Source organism: Acomys minous (genome assembly GCF_964271855.1).
Source record: "Acomys minous genome assembly, chromosome: 3".
Lineage (NCBI taxonomy): Eukaryota > Metazoa > Chordata > Mammalia > Rodentia > Muridae > Acomys > Acomys minous.
The window spans coordinates 130,651,756-130,666,013 of NC_140485.1; the positions used below are offsets into that span (position 1 = coordinate 130,651,756).

Here is a 14,258-nt window from a genome sequence, read left to right on the forward strand (position 1 = left end):
TAGGTGGCCGGGGGATGTTGCTCAGTGGTAGAGTGTGTGTCTGGCATGCATGAGAATGAGAATTTAGTTCTCTGTACTATACCAAAAAATTAGTGTGTATCCACTTATGTTTAATTTGAGTAAAGCTGAATTAAATTTGTAGTTCTGTAGGTGTAACAGCCAAGAATTAGTAGCTACCCTGCTAAGAAGTACAGATATACAGCATGCTCTCTGTCGCAGAAAGGTCTACAGGGTCTAGATGACTGGCTCTCTTACATTGTACTTAAAGTGAAATTTAGCTGTGGGAGGAGAAATTTGCGTTGTACTGTTATGTGTTTGTGTTTTCTGACTGAGGTGCTTTTAAAGGTGTCAGTGAAACCAAGGATCACTGGACACATGTGATGGCATAGTAGATGGTGCTTTAATGGGCTGAAGTGTCCAGTTTAGCATAGTGAAGGTTTTAAGGAATAATTAAATACTGGAAGAAATATGTAAAAGAGGGTCGAAGCAGGTGACTGATTTGAACTCATTAAAAAAAAAAAAAGTACATAGTAGTGGTGGCCGCCTCTAATCCCCGCACTTAGGAGACAGAGGCAGGCAGATCTACTGAGTTTGAGGCCAGCCTGGTCTACAGAGTGAGTTTCAAGACAGCCAGGGCTACACAGAGAAACCCTATCTTGAAAAAGAAAAAAAAAGTGTTTTTGCTTTGTGTGATGAGGCTTTCTTTCACTGGGTGTGCCGAGCAGAGGATGGCTGACCAAATGATAAGGGACGCTGCAGAGGGATTTGCTGTCAGCTTTGAATATGCACTAGTTCTCAGAGGAATATTTCAAATCCAAGATTGTGTGATTTCATAGCATTAAAGATTATGTAATGCTATGGAGTATGTACGTTTCAGGAGCCAGACAAAGAAGGAAGCACTTTTTTCTGTTCTATTTAATTAATTATTTATTCACTTTACATTCTGAACATAGCCCCCTCCCTCCTCTCCTCCTGGTCCCCCACTAGTCCTCCCTTCCCCTAGTCCTCAGAAAAGTAGAGCCCCCCCCCCCAACCAACTCCCCCCCCCCCCAGCTCATCAAGTGGCATCATGACTGAGCTCATCCTCTTCCCTGTGGCCTGGTGAGGCAGCCCCACCGGGGGAAATGATCAAAAAGCAGGCAACAGAGTCCATGTCAGAGACAGCCCCTGCCCCCCTTAGTAGGGGACCCACACGAAGCCTGAGCTGCCCATAGGCTACATCTGTGTAGGAGGCCTAGGTCCAGTCTCTGCGTGGTCCTTGGTTGGTCCTTGAGTCTCCACAAGGCACACTGGGCCCTGGCTGTTGGCTCTGTGGGTCGTCTTGTGGCGCTCCTGTCACCTCCAGGTCCTTTCCTTCCCCCACTTTTCCACAAGGCTCCCTATGCTTTGCCCAGTGTTTGCCTGTGAGCCTCGGTATCTGTTTAAAGAAGCAAGCATTTTGATACTAACTGCCAGTGTTACCTACTTTCACATATGGATGAAAAAGAGTCCCAGAAGCATAGCCTTTTTTGGAAAGTGATGTTGAACCAGTTCACTTTTGCAGACCAGCTAAGACCGACAGGTATAGAGGACAACAGTGTCTGCTTGAATAACATCTGGTGCTTCGATAACACACTTTGCTTTGCTCGCTGTTACATAACCTATTTTGATTATAGTGCAACTTTAAACCTAGTCTCTTTGACTTCCTATCCTCAGTGTGTTTTGAGTTTTAGTTAACTTCTGCCTCATTTAACCATTCTGGATGAAAAGTAAAGATGAAAATTTTGTTAGCTTGTTGTTGATACTTGAAAAAGAAATACAAGATAAATTATTAGTGGCTACTAATTTTTTGGGGGGTGTCAAGACAGGGTTTCTTTGTGTAGCCCTTATTGTCCTTGTAGATCAGGCTAGCCTCGAACTTACAGAGATCTGCCTGCTTCTGCCTCTTGAGTGCTGGGATTAAAGATGAGCGCCACTATTGCCCAGCTCACGTCTAACTCGTATAAACTAAGAAAATGGGATAGTATTTTTTTTTTGAGACAGCTTCACTTCACTCCCCCCTCCTCCTCCTCCTCCTTTTGGTGCAGGTAATCAGACTCAAGCTTTCCTATGTGAAGTACTCTACCATTGAGCTGCGTCCTCAGCCGGTGGGCTGTAACTTCATCATGAGTTTGGAGAAAGTCTTACCAAGTTTGAAATCTGTCTAATTCACACCTACACTGGTCCTTCTTGTTTCTCCAAGGTTTCCTTGTATCCCATAAAAATGTTTCCATCCCCCCGCCCCTGCAGTCCTTCAGATGCCATCAAATGACTACCCTTTACTGTGTTTTTATTGTTAGCTTTCTAGTCCTGTTAGCGTTCATGAGATAATCAGTTATAAAGAGCAGAGGTGCTTTGGGTTTGATTTGGAAGTGTTGGTCCATGATTGTTCGGCTCTTGCTCTGGGTCTGTGGTAAGGCTGTGGTAAGGCAGCACATTATGGCAAAGGCATGTGAGTTCGTGGCCAGGCAGTGAGAGACAAAGAATGGGTCCCACCATTCTTCAAGTACCAATGATCAGAAGACTTCCGACTGATCCCCACTTCTGAGGTTTCTACCACTTCACACAGTTGCCAAGCTGGGACCAAGATTTTGGGGGGAACTTGCTGACCCAAACTATAGCATTCTGTCTGTTGTTAATTCACCAGTATGGCCTAATAATGTTTATTATTATGCCTATAATTATGATTACAACAGTATTTTAAAACACGCTAGCAATCAATCAAGACACAGACATCTGTTATATTTTAAAATAGCCTTAGTTAACCTGGGGCAGGGCAGATATTAATCCTCTAAACTACTTCCCATAGTGGGGTAGGTATGGGATACCTGCTCCAATCCCATGCCATCTGCTTCTAATAATTTCTACCAAGCTACCTCCCATCCATAACCCATACACTTGCTAATGTTCTTCATCTGGGCCAAATCTCCCTCCGCACCGGCCATGTGCTTCTCTTCTGTCTAACCCATGGTGGCCTCCTTCTCCTCTCTTCTCCTCCAGTCTCTCTTCCCAAGAATCTCTGTCTCTCCACGCCCTGGAACCTTAGCCACACCTATCTCATATGCCCTGCTCAGGTGTAACTGCCTTTTATTAATTAGCATCAAAATACATCACACCAACATTGCCTCTGGCTCCCCAAGGCTCATGTCCCCCTTAAAAAAATACATTTCATTCTTCTCTGAGAGTTCCTAATCTTCACTGTTCTGGAGACCAATGCTCAGAACTCCAAAGTCTCTTGAGACCCAAGACAGACTTTAGCTCTGAGTCCTTGTAAGATAACAAAAGCACATATCACCTTCTAAAAAACAGTAGTGGGACAAGCAAAGGCATGCATTTACATTCCAGGAGGGAGTAATTGGGACTTAGAAAGATGGGATGAGACAAAACCAAGGCCAACCCCCTCCCCCCAGCAGGGCAAACAAAATCCCTGAACTCTGTGCCTGGTGTTCAGGATGCTCCCTAACAAAATGTGGACACCGAGAGTTTGAGTAGCCCCACCTACAGTTTTTAGTTTGTCACTCTTTCAGACAGGATATATATATACCACCTATAGTAGTCTCTGGCAGGTGTTCCATGTTGATCCCTGCTTCCTCACTGCATCCTACACTTCACTCCCTCACCCTCACTATTTTTACATAGGTCAGGGCTCCTTACAGGGGCCTTTAAGTCTGTCACACATTGCCTGGCTTCCTATGTTTTTCTCTGTGTTCTTAGGAGCTATCTGTACCATTACATAATTTTCATTCTTTAAAAAGAATATTTGTTTACTTAATGAGTATTTTGTATGCATACACAAACATAATTTTCATTCTTTAAAAAGAATATTTGTTTACTTAATGAGTATTTTGTATGCATACACAAACACACATATATGTATGTATGCATGTATGTGCACCATAGTGGGCCTATATAATCCAAAAATGCGTTTCAGATCTTTTTGTTTGTTTTGTTTTTTTGAGACAGGGTATCTTTGTGTAACCCTAGATTACCTGAAACTAGCTCTGTAGAGGGGCCTTGCTTCGAACTCACAGAGATCTGCCTGCCTCTGCCTCCAGAGTGTTGGACTTAAAGGCATGTGCCAACACCATCTTGCCTGGGTTTCACATCTTCTGTTACAAGAGTTAGAGACACTGTGAGTTGTATGTGGGTGCTGGGACCCACACCTGTGTCCTCTGCAGGAGCAGCAAAGTGATCTTAACTACTGAGACATCTCTCCAGGCCCTAACTTGGCATTCTCAATGCCTGGAAAACAATCATAAGGATAATGTCAAGATCTGCCTCTGTGCACAGTGGGACCACTACTGTCATGGCCTCTTGGGTCTTGATGGTTGCAAACAAAATGATTCCTAAAGCGGTACTGGGTAAGCATGGTGTCCTAGGTCTGTCTCTCTCTCTCTCTCTCTCTCTCTCTCCCCGCCCCCTTTGGTTTTTTGAGTCAAGGTTTTTCTGTGTAGCCATGGATGTCCTGGACTCGCTTTGTAGACCAGGTTGGCCTCAAACTCACAGCGATCCAGATCTATCTGCCTCAGCTTCCGAGTGCTGGGATTGCAGGCGTGCAGCACCACACCCAGCTTTTTCTTCTATTCTTTTAAAAAACTTTTATGTGTTATTTGTGTTTGTCTGATTGGAGTGGAGGAGGGGAGGGAGGGAGGGGGAGAGAGAGAGAGACAGAGAGAGAGGGGGGGAGTGAAAGAGAGAGCGAGTACAATATATATGGGTGTGGCTACATGTATGTGTATATGCATGTGGAGATGAGAGGACCACCTTGGGTGTTACTACATGTCTACTTTTTTTTCTGAGGCAGGTTCGGTCACTGGCCAGGAAGTCACAAAGTGGGCTAGGTTGGCTAGCCATTGAGCCCCAGGGGTTTACTTGTCTCTGCCTTCCTGTGGGATTACAGCCACAGGTCACCATGCCTGGCTTTTTTGTTTTTTGTTTTTTTTCTTCCCCTCTTGGGTTCTGGGGATTAGACCTAGGCCCTTGTGCTTGCAGGGCAGGCATCTTGCCAACGGAGCTCCAGCTCCACAGACATTAGTTGTTTTTTTGTTTTTGTTTTTGTTTTTTTTCTTTTTTGCTCCAGCTCTGCTTGGACAGTTTTTAAAATACAATTTTCACTGTAATGAGTGGGGTCTTACTGATTCCCCATGTGCATATCGTTCTGATGCAGAGCACTGGCTTCCTTTAAGTAGTGGCCATCCTTTTAGCAACTGCACCTTTTATAGGTGTTTCTTCTGGCCAAATCACAAGTTTCTCAAATTATTCTGCTCTGTTCTTTTTACTCCTACTTCTCACTATAAATTTGGCTAAAAGCATTCAGCTGGTAATATTCATGCCAGAGCCTGAATGCTGCTTTTGGTCTAGCATTTTCTCTACAAGGTATCTTGGTATGCTGTCTTTAAGCTCAGGCTCCCGCAGTCTCAGGGTATGATAAAATGTAGTCCAGCTGTTTCCCACGGGTTAGCAAAGGTGATGTTTAGCCCATTTGCCAATAGAGTCATCTCCATGAGAACCTTGTTGGCATAGCACTTGCTGTTTCCCAATCTGTATTCCAGTCCTGAGCCTCTGCCAGAACCTTACGCTAAACTGTGCTTTCATGTCTGTGCTTCTTCCGGCTTTCAGATTCTTCCCAAGACAGGTCCAATTGTATTGCATCATTTCAGGTATAGCTGTAGTCAGCAGTCCTACATTGTAATACCAATTTATATTAGCCAACTTTTTCTTGTTTAAATATGTACCCAAGATAATTTGTGTAAGGGCATATATTCTTTTTCAATTTAATTTATTGTATTTTTTCCTTTATTTTTTATTATTTTTTATTTTATTACATGTGTATAAGACAAACTACACACAGCAGGGAGAACCATGTCATGAGAATAATGAGTTCTATACATGTTACATTCATAGTGACTTGGCCATCTGCATTTGTCTCGTTTGAAGCAAGTGTTTTTCCTGTCTTGTTGGGTCTAAGTTTCTGAATGAGAATCAATATTTAACCTATTTCAACTCTAATAACTTAACTTCTTTATCTTGACCTAAAACAATCTTGTCCCCTAACCAACTAAGCTTGGTTGTAAAACTCTACTATCTTGTCTTCAATACTCCTCAGAGACTTGAGAAGGAATAAAACTTAAATTACTGAGTGAACCAGCAGTGTGAGTTAGCAGCTTCCAAAATGTATAAATTGACTTAAGACAGTTTACTGCCTGACCAGTCACCCAATACACTTTATAGCATTGGAGCCTCATCTTCAGCTTTCTGGCCCAATATCTCTGCCAGGCTTGTTCGCAGGGCAGGAACTATTGAGGACTTGCTTACCCTGACTTGGCAGAGTGCGGCCGTTGACTCTGCCTGCATCTAAGTTGCCCATTTTTAGGCAGATTCTGTTTGTGGCAGGAACGAGGACATTATGCCCAGTGGCTATTTTGCCACCTTTAAAGAGGGCACATATTCTGGTGTACAGTTTTGAAGATCTCAGATCATATTCGATTGTCCCTGTTGTTTTAGACCTGTGGCAAGACTACCCAGGGATGGACATTAGGTGGTCGCATTTGGTGGCAGGGCCCTTTACCCACTGAGTAATGTCACTGACCCCTTTAAAAAGATTTTTTATTGTTTCTAACCATACTATTAAACTGATGTTCCATATTGTATTACTTTTGGATATCAGCTGTGGCTTGTCATTTGGATGAGAATGGCTAACCTCTCCCTGCCCCCACCTAGTTACATCATAATCCCTAGTTTCTCTTTGTGTTTATCTCCGTAACTGTTTTAATGGTGATGGGATCGAATCTAGGGCCCCTAATGTGCTGGACAAATGCTCCATCACTGTGCTCCGAGCCTGCCATTTTAAGTTACATACTTTCATATTTTTTTATGTATGGTCTGTAATCTGACACTACTTCTTGGTCCTCCCTCTTTCTTTCTTTCCCTTCCTTCTTTCCTTCCTTTTTTTCCCCTTTCTTTCTAGTTTTTGTTTTTTTGAGACAGGGTTTTTCTGTGTAGCCTTGGCTGTCTTGTAGACTAGGCTGGCCTCAAACTCATGGAGATCCTCCTGTCTCTGCTCCTTGAGTGCTGGGATTACAGGTGTGCACCACCTCAGTTGGTTTAAAATTTTATTTCTTATTGTGTGTCTATGTGTGTGGGTGCATGTGCCTGAGGAGGGCAAAAGAGGATATCAGAGCATCTGCAGCTGGAGTTACATGCAGTTGTGAGCTGCTTGATGAGGGTGCTGGGACTGAACTCAGGTCCTCTGGAAAAGCAGCACACACTCTTAACCACTGAGCCATCTCTAGCCCACTCCCTTCCATTTTTAAAGAAAGGATATAAGCAAGTTCTCAGTCTCAACTTCCCAATTTAATAACAATTTGTTTACTAAAGTTAATAACATTTTATTCTGAAAATTGAGTAAGTATGTTCTGCCAACTTTAAAAATTAGAAGCAAGTGATTATCACTATTCCAGGCCATGTCAACACTTTGCAGCAGTGTAGTTTGTTGTGAGTTTTGGTTTTGTTCCCTGCTCTGTATACTGCATCCAGTATCACAGACCTATCCTTCTGAGAGTAAGCATAAAATATCTTCCTTTAGGGGGCGGTGGTGGCACACGCCTTAATCCCAGCACTCAGGAGGCAGAGGCAGGTGAATTTCTGTGAGTTTGAGGCTAGCCTGGTCTCCAGAGTGAATCCAGGACAGCCAGGGCTACACAGAGAAACCCTGTCTTGAAAAACCAAAACCAAACCAAACCAAAAAACAAACCTTCTCTCTTCTTATAGTCTTGCTGTCTGCTTGGAATTATACCTCACTTTAGTTTAATTACTGTACAAGTCATGATGCTTTTGTGATAATGTAGTTTTTGAAGCAGGGTCTCACTATGTTGTCCTGACTGTTCTGGAGCTCACTAAATAGAACAGGCTGTCCTCAAAACTCACAGAGATCCTCCTGCCTCTGCCTCCTAAGTGCTGAGGTTAAAGGCACACACACCCAAACACACACACTCCAGCCTCTTGTGTAATAATTTATGATTTCCCCCCTTCAATTTGATCCACCTTCTGTCCCTTTCTACACCTCAAGTTGGAAAGAAAAATGTATACATTCTTAATGTGGTCCTTAGTTTTTCAAACTTTTAAAAATTTGGCTTATAATTTAGATCTGTTACATTTGCCTTTAAAATTCTAATAATGTCTTACTTGGATCAGCTGTATATTTGGACCCACAATAGCCATTTTTATAGTTAATTAATTAGGGTCTTTGTACCCTAAGATTGCAAGCAGATGAGTATGGGTGGTTTGCAAGCTGTTCACTATTTGAAAAAGGCTAATGAAAATTGCATGTTTAAACTCTGATTACTCTATACATGCAAATCAAACAGCACATTACTCTTTTTGCACATCTAAAGACAAATTACTATTTGAAAGAAATATTTCTGCACAGTGGTGGTATTATATGTCATAGATTGCCAAAAATAAGAAAATTATTTAATGTATCTTGGTTAGCCATCTGATACTGGTGCTGATAACTGAACTAGGGTCCTTTGGAAGAGCAGCAGGTACTTTGAACTACTCATCCATTTCTCCAGCCCCCTTTACGTTGTTGGAAACATTTTACTGTTTGCCCCATCTCCTTAACCTCTGTAGTTACAGGGTTTGCAACCCATGGTTTAAGAAGCTGTAAGAGTTGTGTGTTCACCATTCTTAAATTCTTGCACATTCAAGACATTTTCCCATAGCCTTGATAGGTGAAGGACTGACTTGGAATAGAATCCTCAGCTTGCACTTCAATTGAATCAAAATTTACTCACCAATTTAAATATACAATTCTAGAAATGTGACAAATATATAATTCACAGCAATCACTGAATCATAATTAAGACAGAGGAAAGCCGGTCACAGTCTCGTGTGCCTGTAATCCCAGCACTCAGGGAGGCAGAGGCAGTGGGAATCTCTGAGTTCGAGGCCAGCTTGGTGTGCAGAGTGAGTCCAGGATACCCAAGGCTACACAGAAAAACCCTGGCTTGCAAAAACAAAACAAACAAAAACAAAAACAAACCAGAATGGTAGGGGTAAAGTATTAACAGCTCTCTGACCAAATTTGGGCCGATTCCAGGTTTTATAAACATTTATGGAGACAAGGGCACACGCTTTCACTGTGTCTATGGCTGTTCTTGCCCCACTGCAGCAGCTGAGTCCAAATGGCCAGCACATCCCAAAATGCTTCCTGTTGTGCCCTTTGCAAAAGTGTGCACCTAAAAAAGTACCCTGTGTCCATTTGTGGCTCCCTCCAGTTTGAAGTGTAGCCTCTTAGGCAGCTAGATCAGCCCTCTGCTGGAGTGATGGGCCTTGTAAGGCATGTAGGCTGGGTGTCTGCCTTCTGCTGGGGTTGGAGCTCTGGAGGTCAGCATGCTGTGGTCACCCCTCAATGCCTTGGATGGTCTTCAGCTGAATTTCTTGAAAACTGCTTCATTCTTGCTTTGTTTTGAAAGCTTTTCTAAAAAACCCTATTCTTCCTTTTTTTAACCTGCCTTGAGGTCCAGTTTTCTTTTGTCTTTAAAATGGATCGTTTTTCTGAACTATATTTTAAAGTTGATTATTTTTGGATTGCTTACTTTCTGGGGGGCTTCAAACCAGCTGTGGTGTCATTCCACTGAGGTGTTTTGGTCTTTCTTTTCTTTTTAGAGGCCAGTTTACTTTTTCTTTTGTCCAGTCTTGAGGCATTTGTGGATAGGCCTCCCTCAGGAACTCTGGGATTTGCAGGCAATGGTGTCAGTGGTTGAGGTGAAAACTGGGAGGGAGAAGAGAAAAGGTGCAGCGGCTTTCATCAGAAGCTTATTCTGCTCCGTTCCCTTCATCTCCTCTTCTCCTAGGAGCCCCGCCCCTCCCTATTGAGCGGCACATCATTAAAATGTTTTTCCCCAGCCAGATGTGGTGTCACACGCCTGTAATCCCAGCATTTGGGAGGCAGAGGAAGGTGGATCTCTGTGAGTTTGAGGCTAATCTGGTTTACAAAGCAAGTCCAGGACAGCTAAGGCTACACAGAGAAAAGTGTTTTTTCTGTACACAGTGTTACTACAGTATATCCCATGGAGTATAATTTATCTATTCAAATCATATCATTCAAGAGTTCTGCTATGTTTGCAGAGATATACAACTACCGCTGTGTTGACATTAGTAGTTTCATTATCTAGAAAGGCATCGTGTCTCATCTTCCTAGTCTAATATCCTCAGCTTTAAGCAACTACTAATCTACTTTTTTATCTATGGATTTGCCTATTTTATTTAAAGGCATACAATATATAGTAATTTATAACTGTCCTCTTTCACTCAGCATAAATGTTCAGTTTCATCCATGTTTTAGGAATTAATACTTCATCCTGTTTTGTGGCTAAGTAATGCGTGCACAGGCATACCATATTTTATAGCCATTCAGCCTTTGGTGGGCATTTTGATTGTTTCTACCTTTTGCTTTGTTGGTTTTGGAACAGTCTCTCTATGTAGCCCTGGCTTCACGTTGCTGTGTTGAAGACCAGACTGGTCTCAAACTCACAGAGATCCATTTGCCTCTGCTTCCCAAGTTCTGGGATTAGCGATGTGGGCCATCGCACTTGGCTCTATATTTAGTTTTTTAAATCTGCCCTTAATTTTTATACATGGCACAAGGGAAGGCTGGAGCTCAGCCTTTCGCCTGCGGCTCCATAGTTGTCACGCATCAGTCATGGAGAGTCGTTTACTGTTGAGTGGTCTTGGCACCCTTAGACCAACTGCTTGTAAGACATTCCTTAAAGCCAGTGCTGTGATCTTCCAAACCCAGACGTGCACCTGTCAGGGGAAGGGGAAAGGGAGCAGTCTTGGTGGCCTTAAAGGCTGCAGAGAGATGAGCTAAGGGAGGCAGGAGGGCAGTTTGGGTCAACACAGTAGCCAGTGCTGATTCAAACTTCCAGAGTCTGATTTCAAGTGTTTGTTTTGTGCATATTTAAGCATAGCACAATTTGATGAAAATTATTCTGATGGTGATTAACTCAATCTTGAGTGCACAACAAAGCATACATAAATCTCCTTGAGAAATAAAGTAAGCTAAATAAATACAAGTCAGACATGACTACATCAGAACTCTTTGTGAAGTCAATAAAGATAGGCTGTTTAGATGACTGAGAAAAACAAGCTTACAGTTAGGGAAAGTCTCTGACCACACAGATGTCATAGAGGTCACCAGGTAGAAAGTACGCGTGCTCCAGCCTTCTGGGTGCACAACAGATAGAGTGTTCCTTCCCTTGAAGGAACACCTCTATGTGCTAATATTCCAGGTTCCCCCTCTGGGTCTCCTACAGTACTTCCTTTTGTTGGGGCGGGGTCGGTTTCATCAGGGCATAATCTGTGTCCTTTGCTTCTTTTTCTGTGGTGGTCTCTTCCTGGCAGAGTGATGCTGTAAGTCACATTTGTTCGTTTCTGCACCTTCTTCCTCTCCAGTTTAGGGTTTTGTTTTGTGGTCTTTTTGGAATAGCTGTATGAGTACTGTTGGCTTTCTGAAATTGGAATTTCCACAGCTGTCTATTAAATGACGTTAGTTTGCATGAGTAGTCAAGTTGCTCATGTTACTTTTACTGAAGTCTCATTTAAAAATAGCTATTTATAGTATAGCCAAACAAAGCAAAGCATGTTTTGCTTAAACATCTTACTTATTCTGAACTTGCTGGCTTATTTATGTAATCTTGGTGCTCCTGGGGGTGAGTCAGGAGGATAGTAGGTTTGAGACCTCCATGGACTGACATAGTAAGACCCTGTCTCAAAAGACCAGAACAAAACCAGCAAGGAACTTGTACTTCTCCAGAAGTGTCGGAGTGAACACCATGCATTCAGTCTTAGCGCTTTTGGGTCTGTAACTAGACTGTTTTGTTTGTCCTCTTGTGGTGACAGATCTGCCATGTCCCGCACCCGGTGAACACCATGAAGAGAGAGCTAAGAGCTTGAGTATCCATGAGCATGGCTTTAGGAGAGTTACTGAAGGTTTTCTGCTTCACTTGGCTGGTTTTATAGATTCAGTCTCACTTTGAACTAGCTGTGTAGACCAGGCTAGCATTCAACACAGAGGGATCTACCTGTCTTTGCTCCCTGAGGGATTATAGGCAAGTTCCACCATACCCCACTGCAGTTTTAACATATAATGTTAAAACCAATTGCTGGGGAAAGCAAATGCCCATGCGACTGACCTTATTTTCCTTGAAAGATAGAGCTCTTTGGGACTCTTTTTGTTTGGGGGGGGTGTTTGAGATAGGGTTTCTCTGTGTAGCCTTGGCTGTCCTGGACTTAATTTGTAGACCAGGCTGGCCTCGAACTCACAGCGGTCCACCAGCTTCTGCCTCCTGAGTGCTGGGATTAAAGGCATGCGCCACCAAGCCCAGCCTCTTTTGGACTCTTAACAGTAAGCCATGCCCCTGCATCTGTGGCTAGTCCTTTTGTTGTGTGTTTGTTTCCTTTTTTGAGACAGGCTCTTACTATGTAGCATTGACTAGCTTGGGACTCTCTAGGTGGACCAGGCTGGCCTTGAATCCGTGTGACCAGCTCTCTTTCTTCCCTAGGTTGGGGTTTACTGGCTTGAGCCCCCTAGCCAAGCTCCTCCTGCTGCAGGCTCTGCTTTATGCTGCAACTGTCGTCATTGGCTTTATTTGCCTTCTCTGTGTACTCTTCCTTGTCTACTTTTCCTTGACTCTGGTTACCTTGTGTGTGAATGGAGACATGAATTTCTAACCCGGGACACTCTCCTGAACCTCAGCTTCATGTGTCTTGATTGCTGAATACTCTTTCGTGTGTGATCGGTCCCCAGCTCCCGAGTCACCCTGATGCCTTTCCAGGTTTTGTCACATCATCGAGTGACTGTAATCTGTTTCTCCACTTCCACCCTAGTTCTGTCATTCAGTCCGCTCCGCATGCACTGTCTGTTTAGTGTAACTGAAGTCATCTCATGTTCTCCATCCTGACCGCTGACATTAGAGCCCAGGGACACTGCCTGCATCATGGCGGACTTGTGGTCTTTTCTGCTTCATTCTGACCTCAGCAGTGCAGCCAGGGTAATTCTGAAATACATCTGATGTCACATCTGCTTAAGGTATCTGTCCTCTCATTCATTTCAGAAAATGGAATCATCAAGACAGATAAAGTATTTGAAGTGATGCTGGCTACAGACCGCTCCCACTATGCAAAATCTAACCCTTACATGGATTCTCCACAATCAATAGGTAAGCGTTATATTTCTAAAAAGTCACACATTTCATCAGTTACTCTGTAATTTTATGATTAAGGAAAGAACAGCATACAGATATGGATGATAACTCCATTAATGGAAGTTTTGTCACTCAGTTTTGTAATGCTAACCTTCCCTTTGTAACAAAATATTCATTTTTTCTGATTTTAAAAATACATTATGTGAATCAAGAAGTTTGGGAATATTTTAAGAAAAAACAAACACTAATGAAAGCCTAAGGGTTTTAGTTGAGCTTTGGTGGTGGCGCACGCCTTTAATCCCAGAACTCGGGAAGCAGAGGCAGGTGGATCTCTGTGAGTTTGAGGCCAGCCCGGTTTTCTGAGCAAGTTTCAGGATAGCCAGGGTTACATGGAGAAACTCTGTCTCAGAAAGGGGGCGGGGGGAGGGTTTTAGCTGAGTGCTAAGTTTTATTAAAGATCCTTAGCTTTTTAAAAAAGATTTATTTGTTTATTATATATGCAGCATTCTGCACCAGATTTTGTTATAGATGGTTATGAGCCACCATGTAGTTGCTGGCAATTGAACGCATGACCTTTGGAAGAGCAGTCAGTGCTCTTAACCCCTGAGCCATCTCTCCAGCCCCGGATCCTTAGTTTTGAATTTGCACATTCTCATTGTTTTTTTAATACCAGTATTTAAAGGGAACGAGTAACTAAATCATTGGCGTTTCTGCTTAGCTGGCCCCATGGATGCTTTGGCTTTCATTTGTCTGTAGAAAGTCCCGCACTTAACTCCTTGTCCTGAAGCAGGTTTCGCTGAGCTGCTGGGCCTTGGCAGTGGGCGCCTTTGAGGCTTAGAAGTGCCTCAGGATTCTGTGGGCCAGCTGCCATGTCTTCTTTTGAAGCACTGTGACAGTCAGCAAGAAGATCCTGGGGAGCTTCTGAACCCCGAAGGCACCTGCTACCACCGCTCAGTGAAAACTGCTTCAGAGGCAGAAGCAGGTAAATAAATCCTGAGAGTGTAACACCGGAAGGAAGAAAAACATGGCCTA

At 43.2% G+C, this 14,258-nt stretch overlaps 1 protein-coding gene across 3 annotated transcripts in view; it reads left to right on the forward strand.

The window, feature by feature from the left end:
- The window catches only part of PCMT1 (protein-L-isoaspartate (D-aspartate) O-methyltransferase), a 35,867-nt gene that overhangs the window by 5,884 nt on the left and 15,725 nt on the right, over positions 1-14,258 (forward strand). For all 3 annotated transcript variants that reach the window (XR_014778413.1, XM_084778000.1, XM_084777999.1), the window contains exon 2: positions 13,137-13,241. Coding sequence is in view for 2 of the 3 variants with exons in the window: in XM_084778000.1 (XP_084634126.1) it covers positions 13,137-13,241 (105 nt within the window). In the remaining variant the exon portion in view is untranslated. The remainder of the gene's footprint in view (positions 1-13,136; positions 13,242-14,258) is intronic.